Here is a 14,408-nt window from a genome sequence, read left to right as displayed (position 1 = left end):
ACTAAACTGCTTACAGATAAGATAGATAAGACTCCTAGATAAGACTAACTAAACTGCTTACAGATAAGATAGATAAGACTAACTAAACTGCTTATAGATAAGATAAGAGTAAGAAAGCAAATAAGATAAAGATAAGGTAAGATGAACTGTGGCTAGCTAGATTATCCGATGAGGGTCCCACGTTACTGCTGCTGACGGCGGCGGTACTTCTTCCCCACGAATGCGCCCACAACAGTGGACTTCATCAAAGTAATTCTGCCTCACAACGAAATATAATTTCTCTTCCAAGCTGTCAATCTCTTGGTACACCTCTCCACAACTGGTTCCAAAACCTAGATTCTCTTGGATTATCCGCTGAAGGCAAGCCAAGATACTTCAAAGGCCAGCTTTCCAATAGCACAACCTAGGGACTCTACTACTACAATCACTTCTTCCCACCTCAAATTTACCCCTACCACACACCTCTTCTCAAATTTGATCTTTAGCATGGAAATATGTTCAAACAACTTAATCACCTCCTTCAAGTGCCTTGCTTTCCAAGGATCTCCATCCACACAGAAAATGATTGTATCATCTGCAAATTGTAAGTGAGTCACTACCATGTTTCTCCTACCCACTCTCCAATCTCTAAAAAAGTCGAACTTGTCTGCCCTTTTGGAGAATTCTACTAAAGACATCAGCAATGAGAGTAAAAAAAAAGGGGAGTGGGGGTCCCCTTGTAGCTGGAAAAAAGTCCCTTACTACACCATTCACTAGCACCAAATAATGACAAGTTTTCAAGCACCCTACAATCCAACTACACCATCTTTCCCCAAAACCATAGCACTTCAAGACTTCCAAAAAGAATACTCAATCCACCATATCATAAGCCTTCTCCAAATCTAACTTACACACAAAGCCTCCCTTCCCCCTTCTCTTAAAATCCTCAAACATTGCCAACAAATCATATTTGGTTATCTCCCAACAATCTTGATAAAAAACCATTGTGAACGCGTCCGGTCTTAGTGCTTTCGATCTATCCATCAAGAAAGCGGCCCTCCTAATTTCTTCCCGTTCAAAGTCTCTTTCCAATTGATTTTCCACTCCTAGATCCAGCCTAGGCCAATCCAACCCTTCCACCATTACTCCTCCAGCACCCACCTTTTTATAGACTTCCTTAAAGTGATCGACAAAACATGTTGCAATTTCCTCTAGGTCCCTTGAGATTTCACCATTTACTTCCAATTTATCTATAAAATGTTTCCTTCTACTACCATTGGTTATTGCATTTTTTTATCAAAAACAATAACTTTCATTAGAGATAAATTAACCTAAACTATAGAATTCAACCCTTATTAGAAAAGGTTGATCCAATAAACATCAAACATTACAGCACTGCCCAATAAAGACTCTCCCTTACAGTCCCTTGTTTTGCTTGGGCGTCAGCAAAACCATTTGCTGATCTCCTTACCCACTTGAACCAAACATCCACCTCCCTTGCTATGCTAAGAAATTCCCTTATCAGCTGTCTATATTGCCAAATTCCCAGCTGCCCTGATTGCATCCACCCAATTACCAACCTGGAGTCTCCCTCTATCTCAATCTGCTATAGCCCCAATTGTTTGGCCAGTTTTACGCCTTGATGTAGTGCCAAGACTTCCGCTCTTAAGGAATCTCCAACTCCTATTTGACCTGAAAACAAAGCCATTATCTTGCCTTCATTATTTCTGAAGACACCTCCTATACCAGATGGACCTAGATTACCTATAGAACTTCCATCAAAGTTCAGTTTCACCTTTTGTTGTGTCGGTGGGGACCAAACTTCCTGTATCATAGCTTTGGAAGTAGTAGTAGATGCCACAATACCCCAACTTCTATAAATGTCTTCAACTGAGAAATCCTTAAAAAGGTCACAGGATTTCAACCAATGGATAACCTTGGTAGTTATTCCTTCCACAACCTCTTCCTTGGATCTACATCTGCCTTTAAAGATCCTATTGCTTCTTTCCTCCCACACTGACCACAATACAACAGCTCTAGTGGCTCTCCACATAATCCTTACCCGAACCGTTGGTTGCCTGTAAAAAGTTGGATAAAAGAGGTTCACCACACTTGAGGAGGGAGTCCACCTGCAGCCAAAGAGAGAAGAAAACCAAGACCAAATAAAGAACACAAAGGGACATGAGATTAGTAAATGTGAAATTGTCTCGCCAAAACCCAAACAAAGGCAACAAACATTGGGGGAGAGGCACATATTTGGCCTCTTTTTCTTCAATAAATCCAAGGTGTTGATTTTTTGGAGTACCACTTCCCAACAAAAGGCTTGAATTTTAGGGGGTACAGGGCTACCCCACACCTCCTTTGAAGGAAAGTTCCCTACAAGGTTAGAGGTCTGAAGCAAAATGTTATAGAAAGAAGAGCAATTGAAAAAACCTGAAGGGGAAGGTTTCCAAATTCTGCTATCTCTACGGGACTGATCAAGAAAGACTTCCCCTAATTGAGTGATCAAATCATCAACCATCCCCATTTCAGAATCCCTTAGACCTCTTACCAAGCCCAAATACCAGGAGTTATCAACAAACACTGAAGAGATCACTTTTCTTTTGTTTTCAGACAATGAGTAAATAGAAGAAAATCTATCTCTAAGGGAGTTTTCACCAACCCAAACATCTTTCCAAAACAAGACTTTATTTCCAACGCAGACATCATATTTGAAATAAGGAAGCATAAGAGGCAAAATACCTTGAATAGTTTTCGAAGGAGAACACTAAGAAGCCCCAGGGTCGAGTCTTGCATCCCAGTCATTATCTGCCAATCCATGAATACTAACAATCACTCTAGACCAAAGTCTGTCATGTTCCATTGGTTGTCTCCAAATCCATTTCCCCAGCAAAGCCATGTTTCTTAATCTTATATTTCCTAGCCCAAGGCCTCCATCATCCCTACTCCTAGAAACCACCTCTCACTTCGCTAAGTGATCCTTCTTAGTATCCCCTAGTTCCCACAAGAAATCCCCCATTATCTTCTCTAACTGGTTAGCTACTTTAATTGGTACTCTAAAGGTAGACAAGAAATAAACTGGAAGGTTGGCTAAGGTTGACTTGATTAAGGTTATCCTACTCCCTGAAGAGATGTAATTCCTCTTCCAATTTGCTAACCTCTTGGAGAATCTTTCAATTACAGGGTACCAAAAACTCTCAACCATTGGGTTCCCTCGCAGTGGTAGCCCCAAAGAATGTAAAGGCCAGCCCCCCACTTCACACCCCAAAACCCTAGCTAGGGAATCCACCTCATCTCCCCCTAAATTGAGCCCTGCCACACAACTTTTTCCCCAGTTCACTTTAAGATTGGACTTCCTTTCAAATTGAAGCACTAGACTCTTTAAGTTCTGTAGTTCCCCTTCCTCCCCATCACAAACAAGATGATGTCATCTGCAAATTGTAAGTGTGTGATCACCACCTCCTCCCTACCAATCCTCCAACCTCTTATCAAATTGTTAGCATCGACCCTCGAAATCATAGCACTCAACACATCAGCTACTAGGGTAAAGAGGAATGGGGACAACGGATCTCCTTGCCTAATACCCCTCTTTGCAGGAAAGAAACCCCTAACTACACCATTCACCAATATTGAGAAATGACATGACGAAATGCATCCCTTTACCCAACTGCACCATCTCTCCCCAAACCCTCTCCGCTTGACAACCTCTAGTAAAAAATCCCAGTCCACCATGTCATATGCTTTTTCAAGATCCAATTTGCAAACCATTGGCTATTGCATGGAAGAATTTTGTATTACCATCCCCCTCCTTGATCCACTAAATCTCTTCTCTTAGTAAAATCTCCTCTAGCTCCTTTCTTGATGTCCACCTTACTCTTCTATCGTCATCTATCATCAACCCTGACTTTCCTTCATGTCCAATTGTTCTATTTTAGAGGTGACTCTCAGCTTTCTTTTCTCAATTCTTCCAAAATGCTCTCTACTCCATCCCTTTAATTTGCCTTTTATATGTTGTATTTTCTTATGAAACCCCGCTCCCTTCCACTCAGCATCCCTCACCTCCTCATTCCACCATTCTTCCACTCTATTAAGAAAATATGGATGGGTGAGCCACATATTTTCACTCCTCTAAACCAATTTTAAGTGGGCAATGATCTGAGGTAACTCTAGGCAAGGCCCTAGCCATCGAACTTCCCCAATGGTCTTCCCACGTTGCATTGAAAACAAATCTATCCAATTTTGAACAAACAAGGGAAGCTTGTAAATTGGACCAAGTGAAGATGGTCTGTTGGAAAGGAATCTCTTTCAACTCACAAGCCTCAAAAAACTCATTAAACCTCATCATACTTGTGGACACCACTTGATTGGAATTCCCAAGTTCTTAAATTTAATAGACAATTAGACACTGAATACTGGCCAACCAATTCCTCTAGTGGATCTAGAATTTCATTCCTCCACATTGTTATTAAACAACCCTAAGGCTCCCCATGATGGCACCGCCACCTAATTTACTCCTTTAGTGCTCCACACACTTCTCACCCACCTCCTGTCCATTTCAGCCACTTTTGTTTCTTGCAGCATTACTATATTTAGCTCTTCTTTCCGATGTAAATCCTTTATTATCCTTCTCATCCTAGCACTCCCTAATCCTCTAACTTTCCAACTAATAATTTTTCTTTCCCCTCTTGCACTGAATTCGATGTCACCTTCTACATCCGACATTAGTCTCTCAACCCTTGTCCTCTTTTTTCTTTCTAGACTTCCCTTTTGACTCTTTCTTTTTGAAGTACATATTTAAACTTCTTGTCTTTTTGAGTTTTAGATTCATCTGTCCCGCTACTTCACCAACCTGCTCACCCTCTCCAACATTTGCTTCCTCTACCTCCTTCCTCTCTAGCTCACTACCCTCTTATTCTCCCCCTCCCCCTAATACCTCATTGTGCTCTTCAGCATAGCCTTCTAGAGCTTTAAACTCCTCTAAGAACTCACACACCAGCTTCCATAATCTCTCCCCTTGCTCCAGATTATCCAAAACCTCCACCATCTCTTCCCCTAATCCTGCACTACCCCCTAAGTGAACAGCAACCAATGGTTGGCACTCTGGAGCATCTGGAAACACAAGGAGGTTGTTAGTACCCATAACCGAATTGACAATTTTACCTGGGGAACTTGGTTCCGCAGAGGCGTTGGGATTGGTACCAATTTGAGTGGAACACATCCCAAATAGATCCCTTCCGACCCGATCTGGTGGTTGACAAGGTACAAGAGGATTACACGAAAGCCCCTGACTAACTGTTACCAAAATCACTAGTGTACCCTCACAATGCATTGGGAAATCGCTTGAGTCCCCCACTGGAACACCCTGAAAATGTTGAGCCTCTGAAATCAGGTTTGGACCCATTAGACTTGGGCTTTGTTCCCTACCGAAGGAGCAATCTTCTTCCCTAAGAGACAGCAGTCCAGCATCAGAACTCGACGACAAAGTCACATTCTCCATCTCCTTGTTATTGTCTTCCTCCAGAAACAGTTGGTCCGTGTTGAAGCTCTCTGAATCTTAGAATCCTTTGTTAGTTGCCAAATACTTGATGTTTCAAAATCATCATAGTCACTCTCTTGATCACATGTAGAAGAATCATCTCCCCTCTAGCCTTCCTCCTTCACATGTAGAAGAATCATCTCCCCTCTAGCCTTCCTCCTTTTCCACCACTATCCTTTTACTCCTCGGATTTCTTCTCTTGGGAGATTCCATTCGCTTGGCCTTGGACAGCTGCCATTGGAGACTCCCACTGTTCGTCTTCTGCCCCTGGTTTGTACTTTGTAGAGTATATAGGAACACTCGATAGGGATGATGATGAACCTAATTTACCATCTATCGTCACATGACCCTTTAGTAAGGCCGGGCTTGGCCCATTATTAAGGCCCAATTTTTCACTAATCAACCCTCCTTGATTACCCTTGAAAGACACTCGGCCCAATTCCTTCTCACTCATTTGGGCCCTACCCTCTTTTTCACCAACTCCAATCGGTCCAGGTGGAGAGGCCTGGGTCAAGTTCACACTAGTTTCCCCCAATTGCTCGTTTAGCTGTGCACCTTCCTCACTAGTCCCCACATGTCCCACAAATTTAAATTTCAAACCATTTAACTCCATTTGGCCTGGACAGTGGACTGAACGTTTGTCACCCTCCTTTCCATTGTCACAGTTTATTTTTAAGGTAATTGTCTGTTGACCATCTCGCAGAGCTTCTGCATAGAACCTACCGCCAACCTGTGCCAATCCACTACCTTTTTGCTTAACTTTCAAGTTACTTCCCTCACCACTTTCCAAAGGCGTGAAAGTTTCTGAAGGGTCTGAAAACACCCTTCCCTTATTGCCACGTAACCATCTTCTTTCCACCTCTTCATCTTCTCTTCTTCTAGCTTCCAACCATGAGCATAGAATGGTCTGTTAAAGTATCAACATAATCATCTAAGCATTGTCCCAACTATATAGGTTCAGCACCATCAGCTACATGAATCCTGTTTTGCCAATCTGTTCAGTTTAGTGTCATATCCATTGTTAAATAATGAGCACTTAAATCATTTCTTACTACTTCAGTCCATGTCCTTTTTGCTCTGCCCCTGTTATGAATTATAGAACCAAGGTAAAGGAAGAGGTCACAATTCTAAGTGTGCACATGTAGTAATTTATGGTCTAAAGCATCCTTGCAGTATGCAGTCTTGGTTTTCTCATCCTATCACAGTGATATGGATAAATATAATGAACATGTTGAGGGCTCCTCGCCCTCCATTATTAATATAATTATTGTACTGCTTATCAAAAAGAAAATGTTGAGGCATAGCTTCTATTCTTCCTATGCTACTAAGTTAGTTTGTTTATCTCCCATTCCACCACGACTACCAAAATAAATAAATAAACCAAAACTATTCCCATGTCCACTCTTCTCAATCTAGCCCATTACTCCATTTTGTTTACTGACATCACTAGAACCTTAATCATCCGAGAAGCCAATCCATAGAAAATCGATGAAACCTTAACAAATAAACCACTAGTCTCCAATCCCCAACAAGATATGTTACAATTCAATTATATGCATTCAAAAAAATTTAATATCCAACAGGGCATCATTGATGTTATAATCTAATGAAAAACAATTTACAGCAAGACATTTCTTTTTTATCTGCACTCTAAAAATTAAAGAAGGTATTTGTGATGGAGTGATAGGAACTGCTGACAAATATCTTTACTCACCTTGTATAAACCATCATAAGTGTAGACCTTGCCACAATAACTATTTGCAGATTCGTGTCCACGAGTTACTCTAACAGGCACACATTGCTCCATATTATTCTGCAAGCAAATAAGAGGATTCAAACCTAATAAGTAATAGCAACAAATACTGAAAGAGAGAAGTAGAAATTGAATAGGAGCTTGTAATACGAAGGTAAAAATGACAATATTTCTTTCTCCAGCCTTCATTGAAATATGCAAGTAAACTTTTACCATTTCTCAAAAAAAAATGCTAGTATTGTTGCATAGCAACACAAGTCAACATACATATAAGCAGAGAAGGAAAGAGGGTTTTTGCTCAAAGCATTTAAGTTCTCGAGTACCATACTTACTAAGCTGGAATAGGATAAAACATTAGTAACTGCTCATATGTCAGCAAATTTAACTTGCATCATGCATCCAACTTGAATACTATGCTCCTACATGGTATGGGCATGTTTGCATGGTCAGTTTTACCCTGAGGACGAAATCCATGCAACCATGAGCCCTACAGATAAAGGCAAAATCCAACAATTACCTAGGATCCATATAATTGGAGATGTCAACCCTATTTTTATTACACCAAAACTATAAACATCATACTCAAGCTCCACTAACATCCGACCACAATGACATTTCCAAAACCAATTTCAAAAAAGAAGAAAAAAAAACAAAGGCTTGCTCAGAACATTCTTTTTTTTCCAGATAGATAACAGAAATTTCATTAAAACCCAGCAGAATTACAAAGAAAAAGGAGACCTGCAAGGTCCAAACTCTCACTAACTACAAAAAGAAAATTAAAAAAAAATACAACTGAGCCCCAAAAAGATGATCCCTATTAACCCCTTGTTTGCATAAGGTATTCTACCATAGTACCCATTAGCCAACCTTTTCTCCAATTGGATTCTTAAAGTCATGTTGGTAGTAGTCCATTTAAATCTCTAAATTTCCTCCCTAGGAGCCCAACTTGCAGCCTATGGTTACTGTAGCCAACTTATAACCAGCTTGGAGTCCCCTTCAATAATGAATTTGTCAATGTTCGGCTGTCAAGCTAACAGTATACCTTAAACTAGAAGTACGCAAGGAGCTCAGCTCTAGCGGAGTCCCCCACACCCGCACATCCCTATACCCAAGGGACCCAGATTGCCTTGGCTTCTCCCATCAAAGTTTTAACTTTACAAAATCATGTTCATGTGGTAACCTTTTTTTTATTGAAAACGGAAACTTTCATTAAGAACATTAAAAAAACGTCTTACACTATCAACCACTCAGACAAAGAGTATTGACCCCAAAATAACATCAAGAATTACAGTACATCCCAAAATAAGTTTTCCCTGAAAGTCCCCTGTTTTGCCAAGCTATCTACCACAGAGTTTGCCGATCTCCTTACCCATTTGAATGTTACTCCAACTTCCCTTGCCAAGCAAATTATCTCCCTTATTTGCTGTCTAAACTTCCATACACCCAACTTCTTTGTTTGCAGCCACCCTATTAGCAATTTAGAGTCTCCTTCCACCTCCAAGTTCTGAAACTCCCATTGCTTGGCAAATCTCAGGCCTTGTAGGAGAGCCAAAATTTCAGCTCTCAAAGAGTCTCCCACTCCTATGGAACCAGAGTATAGTTCCACCATTCTTCCCTCCCCATCCCTAAAAACTCTCCCAGCTCCCGAGGGTCCTGGATTACACATGGAGCTTCCATCAAAGTTCAATTTTACCCTTGGTTGTGTTGCTGGTGTCCAAGAGGGCTGAATGACAAATTGTCTGGTTGAAGAGTTTGCCACTGCTGACCAGCGCCTTTGCATATCATCCACTGAAAAATCTTTAAATAAATCACTTACTTTCAGCCAATGTATGACATTAATGGCTACACAATCAATGATTTGTTCTGTTGACCTATGTGCCCCTTGGAATATTTTGTTGTTCCTTTCTTCCCATAAAGACCAAAGAATGGCTGCTATTGTTGCCCTCCACATCACTCTTCCCCTTTTCTTTGAAAGTTGGAAGAAACTTGGGATGAAAAGACTTTCACATCCAGGGGAGTAGTCCACCTGCAGCCAAATAAGGAAGAAAACCAATCCCATACACAAGAAGCAAAGGGACAAGAAAGTAAAAGATGTGTTACTATCTCACCATTTCCCAAACAAAGACAACAAGCATGAGGGGAGAGGCACTGATTTGGCCTTCTTTTTTGTAAATTATTCAGAGTATTAATCTTCTGAAGCCCCACCTCCCAACTAAAAGCTCTTACTTTGGGGGGTACAGGACTACACCAGACTTCCTTTGTGGGAAAGGAGCCTCCTGGGTGTGAGGAATGAAGATGGATCATGGATGCACCTTTCTTTTTTTTTCTTGATAAATAAGAAAATTTTATTAAATCATAATTTGAAACTGATACAGACAGCCCATAGTATTGTTACCAGTGTTTTAAAAGTGCAAAGCGCAAGGGCCATTTTGCGCCTGAGGCGCAAGGCGAGGTGCGCGTCTTTTTGAGGCAAGGCACAAAATTAAAAAAAAAAAAGCTAAAAAATCAAAAAAATATATATAAAACATAATATTAATAAAAATATAAACTTAACTTTTAAAATAAATGTTTTAAAAAACCTATTATATAAAATTAAAATACATAAATATAATATGTAAAGCATATTCAAATGAGAATTTAAAAATGAAATCAAACATATAAAACCCACAATCTCTTCTTTTTCTCAATTGCATCAAGTAGCTAATATGACATATTACATTCCTAATTCTACGAGCCACCTTTGTCCCACGCCCCTCGAGGCAGGCCCAAACAAGGCCATGTTAGGGTCTTAAATTCTTAGTTTTCACACAAAAAATAATAGCTCTATAGTTTTAATTGCTTTTAAGAAGATATTTTATTAGGATCGCTCACCAAAGCTTCAAGAATACCCTATTTGGTAATGCTGTCCATTCATTCATCCTAATAAAATATCTTCTTAAAAGCAATTAAAACTATAAAATTATTATTTTTGTGTGAAAACTAAGAATTTAAGACCCTAACATGGCCTTGTTTGGGCAGGCCTCGAGGGACGTGGCATGGGGGTTCGGGAGGGCCTAGCGGCCAGACTCAAAAAAAAGGAAAAAGCAGCAAATTTTCAAAAGGCACACACCTAGGCTAAGGCGCAAGGCTTTTGAATGGGCTGCGCCTAGGCCCTGGGCGAGGCGCCTACCCTAAAATGCGCCTCGCTTGTGCGCCTAGGCACGCCTTTTAAATCACAGATTGTTACAGACATATTTCTAGCTAAAGACTTAAGTTTCTTGATTTCACTCTTCTAGCACCACATGACAATCTCAAGGTTATTCAACCACCTTGGAATCCCCATCAATTAGTGTTTTAGAAGCATAAGGCGCAAAAAAAGTGTAAGGGCCATTTTATGCTAGAGGCGCAAGGTGCAAGCCAACGCGCATGCCTTTTTGAAGCAAGGTGCAAAAAATACAAAAAAAATTGCTAAAAATTCAATAAAAAGCAAAATAATAAAAATAATAAATACAATATTAATTAAAAAATTAGATTAAATTTTAAAACAAACGCCTTAAAAAACCTATTATCTCAAATTAAAATATATAAACAAAACATGTAAAACATATTTAAAATGAAATTTTAAAAATAGCAAGCATAACATATAAAACATTAGAGTTGTTCGTGGGTTGGTTAAGTTCAGTTTCACTTAATATTGTCAATTGAGCCAAATCTTTCAGGTTGAATTTAAAGCCAACCGAAACTGACCAAAAAGAGGTAAAAACCGACTCCGACTTATTTTCGGGTTGACACTTAACATCAGTTTTAGCGGTGATTTAAAAGGTGTGCCTAGGCATACAGGTGAGGCGCATTTTAAGGTATGTGCCTCACCTAGGTCCTAGGCACAGCATTTTTTAAAGGTGCATGCCTGGTGCGTCTAGGTGTGTGCTTGATGCGCATTGTGCTTAAGCCCAAGCGTGTGGTGCTTAAATTTTTACGTTTTTTTTGTGTTTTTTGAACCTAGCGGCTGGGTCAGAGGCTCTGCCTATGTGCATAGGCGTGCCTAAGGTGTGCCTTTTAAATCACTACTAAAACCGATCTCAACCAGAAAATAAGTTAGAGCCAAATTTTACCTCTTTTCAATCGGTTTTGGTTGGCTTTGAAGTCAACCCGAAAATTTTGATTTGGTTAACAAAGTGAAATCAAACCGAACCAACCCATAAACAACCCTAATGTTTTATATGCTATGCTTGATTCTATTATTAAATTTTCATTTTAAATATGCTTTACATGTTTTCTTTATATATTTTAATTTGAGATAATAGGTTTTTTAAAACATTTGTTTAAAGTTTAAGTTTGTTTTTTTAATTAATATTGTGTTTAGTATTTTTAATATTTTGCATTTTTGGCATTTTTTTGTATTTTTTGCACCTTGTTTCAAAAAGGTGTCTGCCTCACCTTGCACGTCTGGAGCAAGTGACCCTTGTGCTTTTTTTGTGCCTTGCGCTTTTAAAACACTATAGACAAAAAATAGGTAAGTGGATTCGCTAGTGTAGCTCTTATCAAGGTGATCCTATCACTTAGGGATGTTATTCTTCATCCACGAGGATAATCCCTTTTCAAATTTTTCTAGCATGGGTTCTAGAACCTACTCTCCCTAGGGTTTTCCCCTAACAAAAGCCCTAAGTAGGACATGGGCCAAGAAGAAATGGAACACTCAAGACACTCTGCAATAGATTCAAGCTACCTAACCTCCAAATTGACACCCGTTGTACAACTCTTTTCAATATTAATTTTCAAGTTGAAAGTTCTTTCAAATCCTCTTTTCAACTCTTTTAGATTTCCTACCTTCTCACTAGCACACCCCCATCACAAAAGAACATCAAGTCATCTACAAATTGAAGATGGGTAAGTGGGATTCGACTTCTACCTATTCTCCAACCCCTTATAACCCCTTCCAAATCATACTTATTGAAGATTCGATTGAGCGCAGTTACTAGTAAGGTAAAAAGGAAAAGTGAGAGAGGATCTCCCTGCTGACACCCCTACAAGCTAGAAAGAAATCCTTCACCACTCCATTTTACTCAACCTCTATGCTTTAGGAACTTTTCTTGCCTACTTGGTAAAACTTTTTACCAACCTAGTAGTGAAGCAAAACATAAAAGTAAGACAAAGAGATGCAAAGGCTATAAACCCATATCCTAACACAAAAATTTACAAAAAAAAAACTTACAAAAAAGGGCCTACTAGTTTCAAAGTTCATGGAATACTCCCTTGAACTAAAAAGTAGGTTCACCTATACAAAAATGAATTGTAGGGATGAGACTACAATAGGCATAGGCCCAAGACTACATGGATTTACTAACAAAACCTAAAATACTCAAGTAGTCCAAGCCTAAATGTGAGTCTTAACCACTAAGAGAAAGGGTGGAAATTGGAAAACACCATAAGCACTACCACCTCCAAAAAGAAACAAGATCTAGCAATATGAACATTGGCTAACAAACTAGTACCAAGGGCAGAATTATTGTAATCGGCAAAAGGGGTTAAAAAATGCCCAATACCAAGGCTAAGGAGATTCATGCCATGATATCCACACCAAAAGATCTACAACACCTACAAGCCTACAATCTACAATCTACATGTGCAACCACAAATGGGACCAAGCCCCCAACAAAGCATCCCATTAATAATATCTAGACATCTTCTGAAGTGAATAGGCCTTTGTAGGAGACCCCTTCCAAAAGAAAAAACATCACATCCTCAAGTTGACCACATTCAAAGGCTGAAGTTAAGGACATTTGCAATAAACACGTCCTAAGTTGGCTAAAATTCATCATAACTTAGCATCTTCATCCGGTCAAGCATTAATTAATAGTTGCACATATCATTGAACAAAATCTGAAGGAGCTTTATCTATACTAAAATAAACAAAGTTATTCATCTTTATTACTTCCCACGATTTGGTTTCCAGTTATATGGACAAACTTCGAATCAATAGCATATTCTAAAGAAACTTGAGAGCAGATATCAACTATATATTTTCCGTTTTTCTTTTGTAGGAAAATGACCATGGTAAACAAGCACATATTGCACAAGTTTAAAAGGACATGCAGGTAATGATTTCATTACAATCTCACCAGGAAATTTCAACTATTTTGATGTAACTAATATCAGCTAACATGAGAACAGCAAAACAAACAGAAGAAGATAATGAAATTCCAAAATATCCACCTTAAGGGCCAAATTGCCACGTTCCATCACTTGGTCTTGGACTTGGCGCCTATTACCAAGCAAATTATTTCCCCCTTGACCAGTATATATAATATCTTCTGAATTATCTAAGTCATCTTCATACTGGCCTGATAACACAATTGCAACTGCAAGTGGGAAGGTATAGCCACTATACTCCTCCTGTAAAATTACAAGAATTCCAAAAAGTTTATGATGTTGCAAACATATTTTAACAGAATTACTTGAAATTAAGCTCTACTTAAAAATATTAAGTATATATATAAGCACAGTAGAAAGCCATAATCACAACAGGACAGCAAAATAGCCATGACATGCAACTGACAAGAAGCTTGCAAGGACATTTCTTAAACACCAGAAGTCATCAACATAACTTATATTATCTAAAGATAAATGAGTACAATTCTCATTGAAACAACTACTGAGCTGTTGCAGTCAATGTTACTAAGTCTGTTAGTCCTTTACATGAATTTTATAATTTTCCATTTGCCTTAGATTTTTCATAAATGTTGTCCTTTGCATTTTAAAACAGTTAAATTGGAATCTTTTTAAACATTTCACTTTACTGGGATGATTCATGCATGATGATCCACACCAAGAATCATAAGACCATTTACAAAAACCTGTTTTTATTAGGTATAAAAGTCTGTGTATTGCAAGTTTAAATCATAATTAGTAGAAGCAATACTCCTGAAGAAAGAACCTGACACCATATCAAATAGTTTGGTCCGTAGAGGATAGAGGAAGATGCCACCATTAGAAAAGATGTGAGTCTATCCTTCAAATCTAATATAAAACCGTTAAAAGAAATAAGAAAAGTGAGAGAGAAAGAAAGGTTACAAACAGAATAGAAGAAGAAGATGGAGAAGAAGAAGAGAAAGAAGAAGAGAGTTCGATGGATCTCTCTCTCCCTTCACTAATCTTTTATTA

General features: G+C 38.9%; 1 protein-coding gene across 6 annotated transcripts in view; it reads right to left on the bottom strand.

The window, feature by feature from the left end:
• SUVH4 (histone-lysine N-methyltransferase, H3 lysine-9 specific SUVH4-like protein) overlaps positions 1–14,408 on the bottom strand; it is a 47,374-nt gene that overhangs the window by 15,119 nt on the left and 17,847 nt on the right. For all 6 annotated transcript variants that reach the window (XM_088983963.1, XM_088983966.1, XM_088983964.1 and 3 more), the window contains 2 exons: positions 13,461–13,640; positions 7,230–7,328 (listed from right to left, as the gene is read on the bottom strand). In XM_088983963.1, the coding sequence (XP_088840089.1) occupies positions 7,230–7,328; positions 13,461–13,640 (279 nt within the window). The remainder of the gene's footprint in view (positions 1–7,229; positions 7,329–13,460; positions 13,641–14,408) is intronic.

The sequence above is a fragment of the Nelumbo lutea genome, chromosome 4 (assembly GCF_056320005.1).
Source record: "Nelumbo lutea isolate HS-2025 chromosome 4, American lotus-T2T, whole genome shotgun sequence".
In the NCBI taxonomy this organism is placed as follows: Eukaryota; Viridiplantae; Streptophyta; class Magnoliopsida; order Proteales; family Nelumbonaceae; genus Nelumbo; species Nelumbo lutea.
Note: the sequence above shows the minus strand (reverse complement) of the source record. Positions and strands in the feature narration are given on the sequence as shown.